At 41.6% G+C, this 18,629-nt stretch overlaps 1 protein-coding gene across 1 annotated transcript; it reads left to right on the top strand.

Annotated features, from left to right (window-relative positions):
• Positions 1–12: 12 nt before the first annotated feature.
• zgc:165520 (uncharacterized protein LOC571872 homolog) lies at positions 13–18,272 on the top strand. Its single transcript, XM_012852845.3, has 10 exons — positions 13–319; positions 2,576–2,650; positions 2,751–2,850; positions 2,953–3,027; positions 3,189–3,259; positions 6,339–6,447; positions 7,779–7,852; positions 8,514–8,648; positions 10,944–11,054; positions 16,585–18,272. Exons 1-10 carry the CDS (start codon positions 290–292, stop codon positions 16,660–16,662), a joined length of 858 nt encoding a protein of 285 aa, XP_012708299.1. The 5' UTR covers positions 13–289; the 3' UTR covers positions 16,663–18,272.
• Positions 18,273–18,629: the final 357 nt, after the last annotated feature.

The following is an 18,629-nucleotide window of genomic DNA, read 5'->3' as shown; positions in this document are numbered from 1 at the left end:
TCCTAATCCGTTCTTAGAGGATAGAGGCTTAGTTGGTCCTCAGCGTAGAAAAACCGCAGGTTGTCTTAGAGGGAACCTTTGAAACAACCTGGACTGTGGAATGATTCTATTTATACTCTCTTTAGGTCACCAGCCGCTGTATGATTTGTAGGAAACAGAATTTCTACTGGCCTCAATGTATTAACGGAGTAGCTCAAGGGAAGTACTGTTGACTGAGACCTGTTAGTTGTTTTTTTTAATCAACATTTTGCTAGTGCTTTTTTAAAAATCTGAATCAACACTTGGTAAAATGAAGGACCGACTGGCCCAGCTGAAGGAGGTAGGTCAAACACTGATAGCCCTGCTTATTTTTATTACGATTCAAAATGTCCAATGAGACACCTGTTGAATGCACAAGCCCTGAGTAGCTTTTTACATCATCTTAAACCTAGGGGCATACTACGAACATTTCAGTTCAATTAGTGGTGTTTTATGCTTTTTGCATATTTTTCTGTTAGCTTAAAAACTCATGTATATGATGTAATAACATTTTTCCCATAATTGTTTTTAGACAGACCTTTTTTAGTTTATGTTTTGTGGTAAGAAAAAAAATTTCTTTGGATCCCTGTCCACATGATCAATTGAATTCAGTAAATTCAGTGAAATTCTGACATTGACTTATTGTTAGTGTGTCTGAATGAGATTAACTGGAGCTATGCAGTGGGAGTTCTGGGATCATGTATGCTTTCATCTCACCTGCAGTTGCTCTCAGGAGACAACAAAACAGAGAGATAACAGCACTGCCACAGCAGCAAAGTGCATCATTTTACAAGTCTGTCACAAAGCACTGACAACTCTCTGGCTCATGTAAAGGTCCAAAACATCACTACTCCAGAACAGGCATGGGTAGAGCAGTCCAAAATCAGACTAAAGTAACATTAAGGTCAATTATTACATTTTTTCTCAAGTACAAGTAAAAGGTAGTCATCCAAAAAATTACTTAAGTAGGTGTGAAAAAGTAGTGAAAAAGGCAACTCAAATGCGGAGTATCTGATTTGTTTGTTAATTCTGATATTTCAAAAAATCTAATCAAAGATCAGTAGAAATGCATTACATCCCAGCATTTTCAAAATCTGCTTTTTCACAGTATAAAGCGTCTGAGACCAACAGTTATAGTATATAATATATAAACTGCACTACCATTGACAATATATCTTGTTTGCTGCAACTTTATTTGACCCCCAAATGGCACAACAGGCTCAGTAGATAAAAAGTAATATTTGAACAAAGAAAAGGTCTCATTTTAACAAAATTCAGTTGTCTGCCTGCATTTTTGGTTGAAATGTTTTTTTTTTTTGTTTTTTTTTCATTCATTGAAGTAACTTGATGAGAGAATCTACTCAAAGGAGAGCAGCATTACGGCAAAAATATTGTTTCTCAAGAAGAAGTGAGAAGTACAGTAAAAGTACTTCTTGAAGGTTATTTTATTCAAAAAGTTACACAAGTAGATGCAGCTAGTTAAAACCCACCTCTGCTCCTGAATAATTACGTCGACAGATCCGCCTCTTTTATCCAGGAAACCCATATTTATTTCCTCAACTCCAATGATCTCAGACTGTTAAACCAGAAAATCACCTATTATGAAGCCCCTTTTATTGTCACAAATACAAACACAAAAACACATCTGCGCTTTTCCTAATTTATTTGAACAATAAACACCATTCCCAACATTTTAAGACAAGAACTATACACATGTTTGAATGTACTTTAATACTTCTCTGATTGACCCTGGATCAGAATTGTATATAGAAGCTCAAGCCGTTGACAGAAGGTTTGACAACCTTACACGGACTCCTCCAAACATAATTCTGGCCTTAGGCTCAAGCTTGGTCTTGTCTGACCATAACATTTTAGAAGAATGAATCTGGCCTGTCGAGGAGAGCAAATGCAAATTAATGTCGATTTTTCAGCAGATGCTTCTTTCGTGGTCGGCATTCTTTCAGTTGATCGTAACGTAAAACTGGCTATACTGTTGAGAGAAACGCTGGTGATCTAGCATCTTCTCGTTTACAACACCCTTAGCCTTGGTGGAACCTGCGTTTAACCTGAACAACCTTTTTTCATTTATTTTTATTTAGGGATAAAAGTTTGGGTCTGCAACCATGTGGAGTGTCATTTGTAAAGTTACAGAATAAAAAAATCAACAACATTTTGGGTTATTTAGCATGTCATAGGATGTCATAAGGAACAAAGCATGCACTCATTGGATAGCTCAGCAGAAATACTAACCCAGATATATACATATATCTCTTGAACCTTGTGTGGCTCAGATTAAGTTCACAACAAATTTAAACGTATGCAACTTAATTCTTGTTTAAAGGAATATCAATACATTGTGTCTTGTATGATCCATCCATTCTGGAAACCAAATGGCACAAATTCATAAATAAAATGTCTATAATGAATTTAAGGTTCTCACCCATGATGACAGTAATTAAACTTATTCTATGCAAGGATGGGCAAGATTTCATATACTTATGTGCTTATGTAGATGCGATTTAACTGCTGTCCCACTTTTTAAACGTGTTTTGAACAGAAAAGTGATCCTGGTGGAGATGACATTCAGGTTCCTGTGGAAAATGAGGCTTTCATGGACGACTTCTTTGCTCAAGTATGCTCTTTCTGTTCAGATCATTCCACAGTCATCAGCACAGCTGTGGTTGTTTCATGATGTTCTGGCTTTGGTTTGTGTGTCTGCATATTTGTTTCAGATTGAAGATATACGCACCAGCATCGACAAAATCGATGAGAGTGTGACAGAAATAAAAAAGCTCTACTCCACCATCTTGTCAGCCCCCACTTCTGATCAAAGTAACTGTTTCTAATACTCTCCACAGCATATTACTGTAGGTCCAGAATGGTTAAGCAAGTTATCTAAAACTAGAACTGGTATCTTTTATCGTTTGAACTCAGAAACACAGGATGATGTTGAAACCCTCACCAATGAGATAAAGAAGTCAGCCAACAATGCAAGAAACAAGCTGAAGAGTCAGTATTAGTTCTTCCTTTTTTTTGTCTCTCTTATTATAGCTCCTTAAAGCTAATTTTTTAACCTGTAGTTTAGTTGTTTTTTTTGTTTTAATTACAAGAGTTGGTGTTTGAAGTACGTTGAATTGTACATTTCCTCTAGTCGTATGTGTGCGTTTCAGGTATTGAACGGCAGCTTGAGTCAAACACAGATGAAAGGGCCTCAGCAGACCTCAGGATACGCAAGTCACAGGTCAGACAATGCCATTCATAATCTACACAACTGATCTAACTTTCACGTGCAAACGTATGTAACTTCCAGATGTTTTGCTGTTCCAGTTAACCATTCTTCCCACAGCCTATGAACTCTTGTGTCTACGGCAAACAGAGACACAAAATAAACGCTAAACACCTATGAATCATAATATTGTATAAACGAACTCTGGGGACACTACTGCCTTGGTGCTTATAGATGTGTTTGCAGCTTTTGGTACAGTCGGTCATCAGATCTTCCTCTGCTGCGTTGGACTGTATGCAAGCATTAAATACATCACTTTTAATTGGTACCCATCAAATCTATTGACCATGGGTCACATTTATAAAGCTAGCAATGTTATTCATGCTTGCGCTGGTGACACATGACTATACATAAGGCCCTCTCTAATGAACTGAAAAAATGTCCACAAGCCAACTTAAATTTTAAATCAAAGTCCGCAGAACATTTCATCTGGGTATTCTAACAAACAATTTTACAACCATTTTTCCCCCTACAAAATAAAACAACAAATAAAAACGGATTAGAGGGCAGAATATGAGGAGGAACCCGGTACGCAAATGTTCAGGTGCAGCTTTGATCTATGAAGGCAAGTTGTGTGCTGGTGTGCGTTTGCATGGTTTTATTAATCTGATTTTTGTTTTTTTGGTGTATGTATGCCTTGTAAAACTTATAAACATTCAATTATGGATGGAAATAAAAATCTTCAGTCACAAAGACACAAATATCTTCACCAGAACTGATCTTCTAGACAGAGATGGCATTGTTTCAGATTCTTTTACCTCATACCGCTGCAGTTTTCTCAGATATCCGAGAGACAGTTTTGTGAAGTTGGACAAAGAGCTAAACTCATTAACTCTGACTTCCTTCATTGGATAAATTTTAGTAAAGATAAATCATTATGATCAAAATGATTTGAGTGAGCGGGGTTTATACCATCGGACTATTGCAGTGCCTCACACAGGAGTCAACCCATCATTAGTTGGAGCAACTGGCCTGTTGTCCAGAAGGAGACACTTTGAGTAAATGGCTCTAGTATTTGCGTCTTTACTCTGACTTCCTGTGAGGATCCAAATTAAGATTTTAATAGATTTTTATAGCGATTGTAGCAACTATATGATAAAATAACAGCCATTAATATAATTACAACCAATGACATTTTTAAAATGGCTAATTATGTAATAACTTAGCACAATCTTCACAAAGTTATTTGGCCAATAAAGTGAAAACGTTTTGCCAATGGTTGTAAGGTTGTTATGGTAGGGATAAAAAAAATATATCCATTGAAAATGTAATAACTGTGTAACATCTATGCAACAGGGTTCATTTAGGGCACATTACCATTATTCTCTTCCTGAAGTTTAGCACATTCAACGCAGGGATATGTGCCAAATGCACTTCAAAGCAAATAAACAACATTCAAATGGAAAGTCATTCTTAAACTGACTCTCCTTCATTAGCGAGACAGAGTGCTATATATGTCCCCTTGGTGAAGGAACTATGCCATCCGCTATGTCTGTATTTGGACAAAAATATTTTAAAAAATCTTCCCCCGCCGCGGGCACGGGGTGCCCCTGGGGCCTCTGGCCCCCAGGGCCCATGGCCAGGACCACTTCAGCGGGGCTGGCTGCCAGCGGAGCCCACGGGCTCGTCCCAGCGGCTCTTGGGGGCCCCTCCTGGGCGCCCTGCTTTAGGGGCCCCTTTGGGAGTCCGGGGTTATGGGTCCCCTGACTCCTGCCTCTGTGCTCGGGGAAGGCGGGCCTTTGGTTCTCCACAACCACTATCGAGTTATTTCCTTCTGGATAATTCTCACCTAAACTAGTGCACTCTCACAAACTCCCACAGGTGCAGGGTTCCAGGTATTAAGTGTTCACTTATATACAGTAAGCTTATAATTTATTTATTTATTTATTTTCTTTCACTTTCTTTTTTCAGATATCACATTACACATGTCAGCTTAAATAATAATATATATGATTTAGCAATGGCATCTAGGTGTTATTCGATTGTATCTGTTGCTTTATGTCTGTTGGTTGTGCTGTTCTTTTTGCATCTCTCTTTCCAGGTGATGGAGCAGACAGAGGACGTTTTATCATTCTCTTCCTTTTATCTCTTCTTTCTTTCACCTCTACTCTTTTTTTTCTCTCTCTTCTTGTTCTTCCTTTACTCTCCCATTGTAGTGTCCATATAATTAGAAATTCTCCCTGCAGTAATTACAATAAAGCTATTTACAAGCATAAATCAAGCGGAGCATTATGGCGAAAGCTGTTCGCTCCACTTGTAAAAGCAAAATCTGTCGAGCTCTATCTGGCATTGAGACATCAATTCCTATTGCCACATTGCTAGACAGGACACTGGGGGAAAAAAAATCTTCTCTTACCAATAAATGCTTTCCCATATATGCAAATGCGTGATCTACAGTTATTACATTTACAAAGACTTTTTACTGCTATTCCATTAACCCAATAATTGGTCAGTAACATAATAACTTATTATAAAACTATATAAAATGTTGTTTTGTTGTTTTCTTAAAATTATTACATTATTGGCAGGTTTTAGCAACTGTTATGACCATATTGGATTCTACAATGGTTTAAAGAAATATCTTCTGGATTTGTTGCCCAATCGGGCTCTGGTCGGAGCCTTGGGGTTAAAATCTCAGCAGCTCTTGGAGGTCCCTGCCTCAAAATGAAAAACAAAAGGTGAAAGAGCTTTTTTGGTCACTGCTCCTGAATTATGAACCGCACCTAGCTTTTCTAGGTAGTTATTTTAATTTTATTTAACTTTTTCACCTTTGTTTTTGTTCATGTTCATTTAGTTATATCTGTGTGCTTCCATCCGAATGTACTGCTGTGTGGTTCTCTTTACTGCAGGAGCAACAGTTTGGAAAAGCAAGAGACTGTTTGTAGAAACTAATTTGAGCTTTCATCTTAATTATGGAAACAAAAATAGAATGGAGAGATTTAAGTCTCTGATGCACCTTGCAATGAAAGAGTTGAAAGAAGTCAGCAAACATTGTCAAAAGAATAAAAGATAGTTCTTCATTTATTTCCTACAGCATGCAATTCTGGCTAAAAAGTTTGTTGAAGTCATGACAAAGTACAACGAGGCTCAAATGGACTTCAGGGATAAGAGCAAAGGACGAATTGCCCGACAGCTTGAGATCAGTAAGTAGCAGTTGATTCATAATTAACAGGCAGCATTTTCATAAGAACGAGTATAGATCACTTTCCCTATGGCTACAAACACTATCTGCACTTTCAACAAGGATTGTTGCCATGTCATTAACCTATTCAGTCTTTGAGTATCTTTGAACATACAAAAATCTCTCCGTGCTTAGTGATGGATAGTTACTTTCACTGTCATATTTTTTTTCATTGTTGTTGAGCAACAATTTTCTTCTCTCTATATATGTGTTTTTGTAAGAACAAGATTTTTGTAAACCTTTAGAAGTCCAAAAGAGCGCGAATGAGGTAACTGGAGCGGTTAATTTACGTTGAGGCCTGTTCATGAGCAAAGCAAAGCGAAGCAATGCGAAGGACGTGTTTCTAGCAATGTGAACAGCGCGATTAGGACGATTAGAGAGCGGAGCGAAACCTACGATGACTTTTGCAGGAGTTAAAAAATCTGAACTTTTTTTGTCAAACTTTTCGGTAACTGTTACGGCCCAAAGAGCCGTCGTTGCCCTCAGTCCAGCTAAATGAAACTCAGTCAGGGCCCCTATGGTACGACCTATTAAAGAAGGACAGTCCATCCTTTTTCATCAATATCTACTTGTGGAACTTTGTGGTCATTTTTAAAGAGCCACCATTTTGTTGATATTTTGTAGGTTTTACAATAAAGAAAACGTCAAAACCTACAAAAAAATATGTTTTTTCCCTTATAATATTTCCCCCCCCCCCCCCCACACACACACACACACACACACACACACACACACACACACACACACACACACGATGCAACCAATTTAAATACCAAAGAAAAGTTCTGCCTGAATTTGATAACCTGACTCTGGCCAGATGGATGTAGTTCCACTGAGCTTCACATGTGTTGATGCTGTGTGGAACTCGGCGGAGCTACATCCATCTGGCGAATCAGGTTATGAATACGAACATTTCTAATTATTTTTTTTGTATGTTGTTACTTTATACTGATTACATAATTTTTAAATATTAAATCAGATGTTATGATTACTCATTACTTGAGTCGCCTTCTTACCAAATACATTTTACTCTTACTTAAGTAAGAATAACTTTTTACTTTTATTTAAGTAAAAATATGTTGAAGCGGAGCTTCTCTAAAATAATTTTTGACTACTTTACCCACCTCTGGTAAAGACAGCAAAGAAAGTTGAGCAAGGAAAAGTGGTCAGGATGTCTAGCACCCTAAGCCTATAACAGCATAACTGCAGAGGTAGCTCCAGATAAACATAGGCAATAAAGAGGTAAGGTATGCTCAGCTGTTTAAACACAACTGTTTTCCATTTTCTTTGTAGCGGGGAAAAAAACTACTGATGAGGAATTGGAGGAGATGCTGGAGGGAGGAAATTCTGCTGTCTTCAGTGCCGGGGTAAGATCTGTATGTTCTATAGGGCAGGTATACACAACAAGAGGTAAAATATAACCCCACCACTCAAAAAACACCAAAAAGGTTATGTTGAGCTATTCTCAACAAACAATACTACATAATATCTGCAAAACAAATCCATATTTTTCCAAAAGTGGAAGACTATGGACTGGTTTTGCAATTTGCTGCATACTGTTTATGTATGGTACATTAATATCATCACAACCCAAGATGAGTTCTTAAAAGCTTTATACTCCTATTTGTACAGATCAACAGTCCAGCATAACTGTGGTGACCAATAATAATTCAAATTGTACAGAATAGATGTGTAGCATCGATGATCAGTGGTTTTGTCTAAGCACAGCGTCAATTCTTCAGATTCACAGTGCCAATATGTACTGCAACGGCTTAATTCTGTTTCAATGGCACTCGTATTGTTGCATTCAGAAAAAAACGCTAAACCCAACCAACACAACCTCTCCATGCCGACAATGACCTGCATACAATATCAGAAGGGCAAATATTTATGATGTCACTTGCATGGGACTACTATTGCTGAGATTTATTTAGTTTGCTTCTGCCAAAAGTTAAACGATTAGCCTGGTTTTCTCCCTGTTTTCCAACCCGTCCAACACTTTATCTGGGCCTTTGTCTCCTTCCACAGATCACAGAGTCCAAGATCAACCAGCAGGCCCTGAATGAGATCGAGGCTCGTCATAAAGACATCATGAGGTTGGAAAGCAGCATTAAGGAGCTCCATGACATGTTTGTTGATATTGCCATGCTGGTGGAGAACCAGGTAAACATGAAAACCATGACACACACAAAATGTAGCTTAAATTATTATCAATAAGCCTTAACAACTTAATAACAGCCCGTAGTCAGATTTGAAAGCCCTTCTGAGGTGTAGTGGACTGAGTCTGCGTCTTTGATACAGGGCACCTGGGTTTGAATCCTGGATGCAACAGGAAGGGCATCCGGTGTAAAAACTCTGCCAAGTCTATGTGCAAGTTGTAATGACTTGCTGAGGTGACCTGTGAATTTTGGGGCAGGTCAAAAGACTCCCAGCCTTTACCGATTTGACAGCTGGCAGGGCTTATCTATCTGTCCTGCTAAACGTCTTGAGGGATCCCATGATAGTTGTTCAAGATTATGCAAAACAGTCAAAGCGCTTCACAGTATTTGACATTGTCTTGTTTTACTTGTCATTTTTATCATGTTTTTTTGGATTTCATGAAAAACTAATGTACAAATGATGACACAAATGGACCTAATGTGGCCTGTCTTATGTGTCTATGCAGAAAATAAATTAGCCACGGTTCTGATTGGCCCAAGCTGCTACTAAGATGCCTTTAACTACACACCTGCACATGTACTCACATAGCTGATGATATAGCAGAGCAAACATGTGGATAGAATCAAAGAAGGTTACTACATTGGGCGTGCTTTGGTGGCACAGTGGTTAGCACGCATGATGACCCATGTATGGAGGCTTTAGTCCTTGACGCAGCCGACCCAGGTTCGACTCTGACCTGTGGTCCTTTGCTGCATGTCTCTCCCCTCTCTTATACGTCCTTTCCTGTCAGCCCACTATATGAAAAATGAGCCACTAGTGCTGTGTAAAATTACTATATTTGTAATAGCATAATTGGTTTACCATGAATTGCATTTATATCTTGATGCCAATTTTCTTATGATTCTGTTGTGTACTTTGGGATTATTATTTTATCAAGTAGTAATACAACAAACATTTATTCTTCACTCAAAAAAAGAATATTTACAGCCAATGCAGAGGCTATAAATTCAAAGTGAATAACACTAAAGTTGATAAAAGTTTGAGTGCCTTCCTAAAATCATGGATTCTTCTTAAACATTTTCACATTTTGCCACACTGTAACCACAAACTTCAAAGTATTTTGTGGGAATTTTCTCAACTCCAAAAAATTGATTAATTGATAATGATTGTAAGTTGAAAGTAAAATAATACATGGTTTCATGTCTTCTTTTCAAATCAAAACACGTAGAGCACATTTGTATCCAGCCTTGCTTACTCAGTACTTTGTAGAACCATGTTTTGCAGGACTGAGAGTTTAGACTGTTCTACCCTGTACAATAGTCCGCTCTAATTGGATGAAGAATGTCTCTAAACAGCAGTTTTCAGGTCTTTCAACAGATTCTGAATTGGATTTTCTATTCTGGATTTCTCCAGTCCCCCCCCCCCCCCAACAAACCTTTTTCTGTTTACTACTCGTCAATAAAGGCCAGATTAATGGAGAACCTGATTAATGGTTGTGCATTTGACTATAAAGACCACCTGGGTTTTGGATGTCTGCAGCTCCACCAGAGTTACCATGGGTCTCTGGCTCTCTCTCAGAATATTCATCTTCATTGGCCATTCTGTCAGTTTATGTGGATTACCCCATGTTTTAAGGCCAAGACACTCCAAACCATCAGACCTGACATAAAATCACAAGACATGAAGTTGTACCATTAGATTAGATCTGGTTGAAGTGAAAGGGGTCGGGCAGCCTGCGTAGTTCCGACTGGTACACCCCTGGTCTATCTTGGTCGGAACTACGCAGCAAGTTGACGAGAACCTCATGAATCAGACAGGAAGAGAAATACGTTGGCAAAGTAAAACATGTCTGCTTTGGGAAAAATACCAAATAAAATTGCAAGGTATCTGATTAATGCAGAATGCCACACCTTTCAGATTTTTCTTTATGAAAAATGAAAAAGGTTATCAGTTTTCATTCAACTTCACAATTATACTGTACTTTGTGTACTTTGTGTTGGTCTATCAGATAATTTTCTCAATCAGATACAGTAATGTTCGTTGACAAAATGTAGAAAAGAGTGTGAAAACTTTATAAAGTAGAATTTGCGCTTTTTATATTCAAATGAGGTTTCAGAGAGATGGTTAATTTCAGTTCAGTTTATTTACACACCACCAATTCACAATAAATGTGGCCTCAAGGCACTTTACAAAAACAGTTCAGTCATACGTCGAGTTAGAGTCCAGTTTTTTTAATCAAATCCACTCAGTTCACTTATGATCAGGCCTTGCTGAGCATTCTTCTTCCAACCTTTACAGGGTGGAATGATTGACAGAATTGAAAGCAACATGGACCAGTCGGTGGGGTTCGTGGAGAGGGCAGTGGCTGACACCAAGAAGGCTGCCAAGTACCAACAGGAAGCCCGCAGGGTGAGTCATCACCCACAGAGGTCCATCTTTACTAATTACAAACTGTAAGCAGGAAACATTCAGTGTGATTGATGGCAGAGGGAGGCTTATGAACAGGCAACTGACTTGGAACGAGATCATTGCAGGGAGGAGGTCAATTGGATGAACACTTCATCTTTTGTGTTCCTACTTTCAGTCTGTGACCTGTTGCCCTTTCTGCTGTGAACTCCAACATGATTGAGTCATCTCTGGATGGCTGACAACATGAAAGCCATTACTGACTTGCAGTTCAGAAATTCAGGAGTTTCTCATCTCTGAAAAACTTACACTCATTTTATAATTTGTACCTTGTCTCCCAGCTTAACTTTAGATTTCCCTTCTTTTTTCTACAGTTCTCACTGTTTTTATCGTAAATATCTCCGTGCTAGACCATCGATGAGCCTGGACAAACTGTAAAGTCACAGACCTTCTCTCTGTCACAGCAGGAACATTACCATTCACTGTCTCTACATAGATCCATCCATTATCTACACTAGCTTGAGCTTCCAGGATCACAGGGGGAACTGGTGTCTCTTGAACAGACATTCAGCGAAAGGCAGGGCGCACCATGAACAGGAGGCCAGTCCATCAAAGGACAACACAGAAATACACATGACACACAACCATGCATACGCACATGCACTCCTGAGGGTAATTATAGATAACCCTTACATGCATGCATTGGGACTATGGGAGAAGCAGGAACGTCCACATGCACAGAGAGAACCATTTAGATGTGCTGGCATGATCTTAAACAGGCTTGCTCTAAACCCCTTGTCTTCTTAGTTGCTTTGGTGCATTTTTCATTTGCACAACAGTCAATACAATTTTCAAAACCATTAGTACAAATGGTAAAACCTAGTTGATAACCTGCAAAAGTGTGTCGCTGGCTCAAAATGGAGGCTCATTCCTCAAAAGCAAGTATTGATGTCGATGAATATGTCATTGTCATCAAAATGAAAAGTCTTCACACCATTGATTAGGCAACATAACATAAACAGCTGGAGATACGCACCAGCACCCCTCACAACCCCGATAGGGTTAAGCGTGTTGGAAAATGGATGGATGGATGGTCAAACTGCTTTGTCATGTTTTCATTATCACAGTTCACCCGATGCTGTCAGGGGCTTTAAGCCCCTAGTAGGGTCACCCAAGGCAGACAGGTCCTAGGTGAGGGACCAGACAAAGCGCAGCCCAAAATGCCCCTTATGATGAGTACAATTATTGGATCTCGTGTTCCCTCGCCCCAACGCGGGTCACCGGGGCCCCACTCTGGAGCCAGGCCTGGAGGTGGGGCACGATGGCGAGCGTCTGGTGGCCGGGCTTTTGCCCATGGAGCCCGGCCGGGCTCAGCCCGAAGAGGCGACATGGGTCCCCCTTCCGATGGGCTCACCACCTGTCAGAGGGGCCAAAGGGGTCGGGTGTGTAGCAGTAGAGGATGGGGACCTTGGCGTTCCGATCCTCGGCTGCAGAAGCTGGCTCTTGGGACGTGGAATGTCACCTCTCTGGTGGGGAAGGAGCCTGAGCTTGTGCGCGAGGTTGAGAGGTTCCGACTAGAGATAGTCGGAATCACCTCGACGCACCGCTCTGGCTCTGGAACCAGTCTCCTTGAGAGGGGCTGGACATTCTTCCACTCTGGAGTTGCCCATGGTGAGAGGCGCCGAGCTGGGGTGGGCATACTTGTTGTCCCCCATCTCGGTGCCTGTACGTTGGGGTTTTCCACGGTGAGTGAGAGGGTGGCCTCCCTCTGCATTCGTGTGGGGGGACGGGTTCTGACTGTTGTTTGCGCTTATGCGCCAAACAGCAGTTCAGATTACCCACCCTTTTTGGAGTCCTTGGAAGGGGTACTGGAGAGTGCCCCTCCTGGGGACTCCCTCGTTTTGCTGGGGGACTTCGACGCTCACGTGGGCAATGACAGTGAGACCTGGAGGGGCGTGGTTGGGAGGAATGGTCCACCTGATCTGAACTCGAGTGGTGTTTTGTTGTTGGACTTCTGTGCTCGTCATGGATTGTCCATCACAAACACCATGTTCAAGCATAAGGGTGTCCATATGTGCTCTTGGCACCAGGACACCCTAGGTCGCAGTTCAATGGTCGACTTTGTTGTCGTTTCATCTGATCTGCGGCCGTATGTCTTGGACACTCGGGTGAAGAGAGGGGCGGAGCTCTCCACCGACCACTACCTGGTAGTGAGTTGGCTCCGATGGCGGGGGAGGAAGCCGGTCCGACTGAGCGGGCCCACACGTACTGTGAGGGTTTGCTGGGAACGTCTGGCAGAGTCCCCTGTGAAATGGAACTTTAACTCTCATCTCCGGGAGGGCTTTGAACACGTCCCGAGGGAGGCGTGGGACAACGGACTATGTTCCGCGCCTCTATTGTTGAGGTGGCTAGTCTGAGCTGTGGCCGCAAGGTTGTTGATGCATGTCGCGGCGGCAACCCTCGAACACGCTGGTGGACACCAGCCGTGAGGGAAGCCGTCAAGCTGAAGAAGGAGTCCTACCAGGCTTTTTTGGCCTGTGGGACTCCGGAAGCAGCTGATGTGTACCGGCAGTCAAAGCGGCAGGCGGCTCGGACGATCACCGAGGCAAAACTCGGGCGTGGGAAGAGTTCGGAGAGGCCATGGAGAAAGACTTCGGCTTCGAAGCAATTCTGGTCCACTATCCGGTGTCTCAGGAGGGGGAAGCAGTGCAGTACCAACACTGTTTACAGTGGGGGTGGTGTGCTGCTGACCTCGACTCGGGACGTCGTGTTTCGGTGGATGGAATACTTCAAAGACCTTCTTAATCCCACCAACACGTCTTCCATTGCAGAAGCAGAGCCTGAGGACTCTGGGTCGGGTTTTCCATCTCTGGTGCTGAGGTTGCCGAGGTTGTTAAAAAGCTCCTCGGTGGCAAGGCCCCGGGGGTGGATGAGATTCGCCCTGAGTACTTAAGGCTCTGGATGTTGTGGGGCTGTGCTGGTTAACGCGGCTCCCCGGGGGCAGCTCCCCTGGATTGGCAGACTGGGGTGGTGGTTCCCCTATTTAAAAAGGGGGACCGGAGGGTGTGTTCCAACTTCAGAGGAATCACACTCTTAAGCCTCCCTGGTAAGGTCTATTCAGGGGTTCTGTAAAGGAGGGTCCGTCGGATAGTCGAATCTCGGATTCAGGAAGAGCAGTGTGGTTTTCATCCTGGCCGTGGAACACTGGACCAGCTCTATACCCTCAGCAGGATTCTGGAGGGGGCATGGGAGTTTGCCCAACCAGTCTACACGTGCTTTGTGGATCTGGAGAAGGCATTCGACCGTGTCCCCCGAGGGATCCTGTGGAGGGTACTCCGGGAGTATGGAGTACCGGACCCTTTAATAAGGGCTTAATCAGAGTCTGGTCTGCATTGCCGGCAGTAAATCAGACTCGTTTCCGGTGAGAGTTGGACTCCGCCAAGGTTGCCCTTTGTCACCGATTCTGTTCATAACTTTTATGGACAGAATTTCTAGGCGCAGCCAAAGTGTTGAGAGGATCCGTTTTGGTGGCCTTAGGTTTGCGTCTCTGCTATTCGCGGATGACGTGGTCCTATTGGCTTCATCAGGGTGTGATCTACAGCTCTCACTGGAGCGGTTTGCAGCCGAGTGCAAAGCGGCCGAGATGAAAATCAGTGCCTCCAAATCCGAGTCCATGGTATTAAACCGGAAAAGGGTAGAGTGCCTTCTCCGGGTTGGGGAGGATGTGCTGCCCCTAGTGGAGGAGTTCAAGTATCTTGGGGTCTTGTTCATGAATGAGGGGAAGATGGAGCGGAAGATCGACAGGTGGATTGGTGCAGCGTCTGCTGTGAAGCGGGCGCTGTACCGATCCGTTGTGGTGAAGAGAGAGCTGAGCCAAAAGCCGAAGCTCTCGATTTACCGGTCGATCTACGTTCCTACCCTCATCTATGGTCACGAGCTTTGGGCCGTGACCGAAAGAACGAGATCCCAGGTACACAAGCGGCTGAAATGAGTTTTCTCCATAGTGTGTCTGGGCTCTCCCTTAGAGATAGGGTGAGGAGCTCAGTCATCCGGGGAGGACTCAGAGTAGAGCCGCTGGTCCTCCACGTCGAGAGAGCCAGCTGAGGTGGCTCGGGCATCTGGTCAGGATGCCTCCTGGACGCCTCGCTGGTGAGGTGTTCCGGGCACGTCCCACCGGGAGGAGGCCCAGGGGAAGACCCAGGACACGCTGGAGGGACTATGTCTCCCGGCTGGCCTGGGAACGCCTTGGGATTCCTCCTGAGGAGCTGGCCCAAGTGGCCGGGTAGAGGGACGTCTGGGCCTCCCTACTGAAGCTGCTACCCCCGCGACCCGACCCCGGATAAGCGGAAGAAAACAGACAGAGTTCACCCTGTAAATGTTTTCCAAAGCAAAAATGTCAGATCTTAGTGACAACCACCTGAAAATGCTCAAGACAGCACTATATACTATTTGCCTCATCGGAGGCCTTGCCTGTAGGTCTATAAAGCTTGGAACTCCACACTACTCCAGACATTTTGAATTTTGAAAGCTTCCTGGATGTGAAGTGAATGTGAAAACATGCGCCGAAGCTACTGAGAAAAACTGTAAACAATCCTTCACAGTGGTATTAAACACTCATTACCAGTCATCACAAACACTTGAAGTCCATTGTTGCCACAAAGAGTGGCATAACCAAATCTTAGGTTTAGGGGAAAAACATTATGTCACACAGAGCCAGAATGTTTTTGGAGGTATTTCCCCTCAATGAAATCATTTAAAGAGATCGATTCATATTTAATCAGGTTATCTCTGTCTGACATCAAAATGTGTTTGATTATCTAAAACATTTAACTGTAACAAAAAGCAAAAACAGAAGAAACCTCCAAGGGGCCAAAAATGTTTTACGCAACAGTGTAAAAGACGAGACAGATAACTGACCTAAAAGGGAGAAAACCTGAGAAAAGGGGTCAAATGGTATATAATTTGAGGTGGAAATTTCAGGTATTAATTTGGTAAGTGAACAGAACCTGTCCAGCACATTCCACCCATACTATCTACAGGGTTTTACACTACAAGGTTCCTCCACCCACCCTTCGTCAATGTTTTAAACAGTTATGCACCAATAGATCAGTAGGGGAAGTGGGCTTAAGTGCCTTGCCCAAGAATCCACTGACATGGTCCCAACAACAGAGCTGTCAGTGCTAACAACAGAAGGGATTATCAAACTCCTTCAGGACGATACATTAGCAAAGTGGTAAAGGATGCCCGTCAACCGGGTCTGACATCTGCAGGTCCAAACAAATTAAGATTTTAAATTGTAACGATCCAGGTAGACCAAGGAAGTCAGGAAGTTATCATCAAACATCAAAGTGTGTGTGTGTGTGTGTGTATACATATACATATATATATATATATATATATATATATATACAATATATATATATTATATATTTCCTTCTTCTGTCTGCTCAGGTTGTATTCCAGAGAAAGTAGGCACATTTAACACTTGCTGTCTTTTTGTCTCTTTGACCCAACCCCTTCCCTTTTCCCCCAGAAACAAATGATGATCTTCTGCTGCTGTGCGATTCTGGCCATCATCTTTGGCTCGTTTGTCTACAGCTTCTTCAAGTAGACAACGTGTCTGAGGCCACTGTTTGGCCAAGTTTGACACACAGGATGAAACAGAAAACAGCTGTTGAAATGTTGCCATGGACTTTGCTCAGTATTGTTTGAATTTGAATCAAGATAGGAAGAAGCAAAAAACTGTTAAAAAAAAAGAAAAAGAAAAGAAAAGAAGGAAAAACAAAACGTGTACATTCAATCGTGATTGTTTTTGTAATTTTCAAGTATAATTCCAAACAAGGTCAAAATGTTAAGTCTCACGCTTTTGGTCTCAGTGCAGTGTGGGCATCCATAGTTATATCTAAATGGAGCTAAACTCGGAGAAAAAACTCATCTCTGCTGAAACCTAGTTACAAATCAAATATAAAAGTTTAGTTTGGTGGACAGGGAGTAGGAGGGGAGGGGGCTGAGTAAGTCTTCAGCACTATTGTATGAAAATTAGTCAGTTTCTACTGATTTTGACACAAATGTTTATGTTAAAATACTTTTTTTTAGTGTTGAATATAAAAATGCTGCAATAACCTTATGGTATAAGTCTGCTTTTCCTTAAATGAATACTTTGATGAAGCAGCCTTTAATTTCACTTCAGTTCAATGCACTAAAATCTTGAAAGCAAAGGGAAAAAATAGGTTAACATATAGAGGGGTGATATTTGCATAGAGTTAAAATCCTGCGAGACAACAGTGGGTGTTATGAAGCCAAACTGCAACCCCAGTTATATTACTGCATCATTACTGCCATGAACAACATGGAGTTTGTATCAGATGTAATGAGACAGCTGTTCTTCATTTGTCATTAGTCCAGTTTGTGCTGGGGTTTGGAAACATACTGTACAAAGACTCATGCTATTCGCTGCAGTTAATGAAATAATTCCCACGAGATGGGAAACAACTCTTTAAAGCAAGTTTTTTTTAGGTTGTTTAATGTAACCACTTTGTGGGTGAGTGAAAGTTTAATGTGTGACATGAAAATAGATTTTAATTTAGATAGTGATATAGATCTAATATTCCTTGTTTTTTTTTTAGACTACTGTGATATTGCCTTGAGGCTCTTTTTTTACTACTGTAGGTTCTTTTCTGTCTTTTTTTTTTATATAACAAAGCCATGTAAATGACATCATTTGTATATATATTTGACAGTGCTTAACACTGCTAAGTTCTGAATGTTTATGACAGCCCATGTCAGCAGTGATGATTGACCTGTTCATATTAAGATCTGACCATTTTGAGCTGCATGTGACATGTTACAGAGAAGCTTCTGCTAAGCTTTTCTGCCGTGTTAAATAAGCCTTAATGGACTGGCAACCTGTTCAGGGGTTTAAGCCTATTCTCCGCAACAACCTGGTTAAAAAAAACATCAGATTGTTTAATGTGAAATGCACACATTAGTGAAGCTGCTTGGGCATTATCCAGCATTCATCTAAGGTCTAATTAACATTGGTTGCTTAATACTTCTGTTGTTACTGAAGTATTGTTAGCTGTTGCAATGAACAGACTGTAGTTTTGTGTCCTTGTTAAGCTGTATGAGTGTGTGTCAGTGTAGGAGGATAAACTAACATTTATTAGTTTCACTTTTATAGATTTGTCCATTTTGTTGGCAAATAAAAAGATACGCCAGCCATCAGTTTTTGTTTGTCAGTCAATCTCAATAAAATAAACTGTTTTGCACAGGTTAAAACCATTCTTGAGGATTAGAACAAAAGGAATATATTTAGAACTTTTAAAGATTACACCAATCCTAAAACATAAACCCTAAATGGCAGACATAAGCATAAAAATACCTGTAACATTTTAAATGATGGTGAGTGTCTGGGGGAGTCTGAAAGGCCTTCGTGACAAAATCTAATTTAAACAACACATCGGGCTGATATTATTGCTATTTGCTAAACAACATCAACACAACCATTGGAAGCTTCTGTGTGCTTACTGGCATGTGGGTAGTCTTCTAAATGTACATGGTTTTAACTGTTATTTTAGT

Source organism: Fundulus heteroclitus, chromosome 5, assembly GCF_011125445.2.
Source record: "Fundulus heteroclitus isolate FHET01 chromosome 5, MU-UCD_Fhet_4.1, whole genome shotgun sequence".
Lineage (NCBI taxonomy): Eukaryota > Metazoa > Chordata > Actinopteri > Cyprinodontiformes > Fundulidae > Fundulus > Fundulus heteroclitus.
The sequence above is the reverse complement of the archived record's forward strand: the minus strand, read 5'-3'. Positions and strand labels throughout refer to the sequence as shown.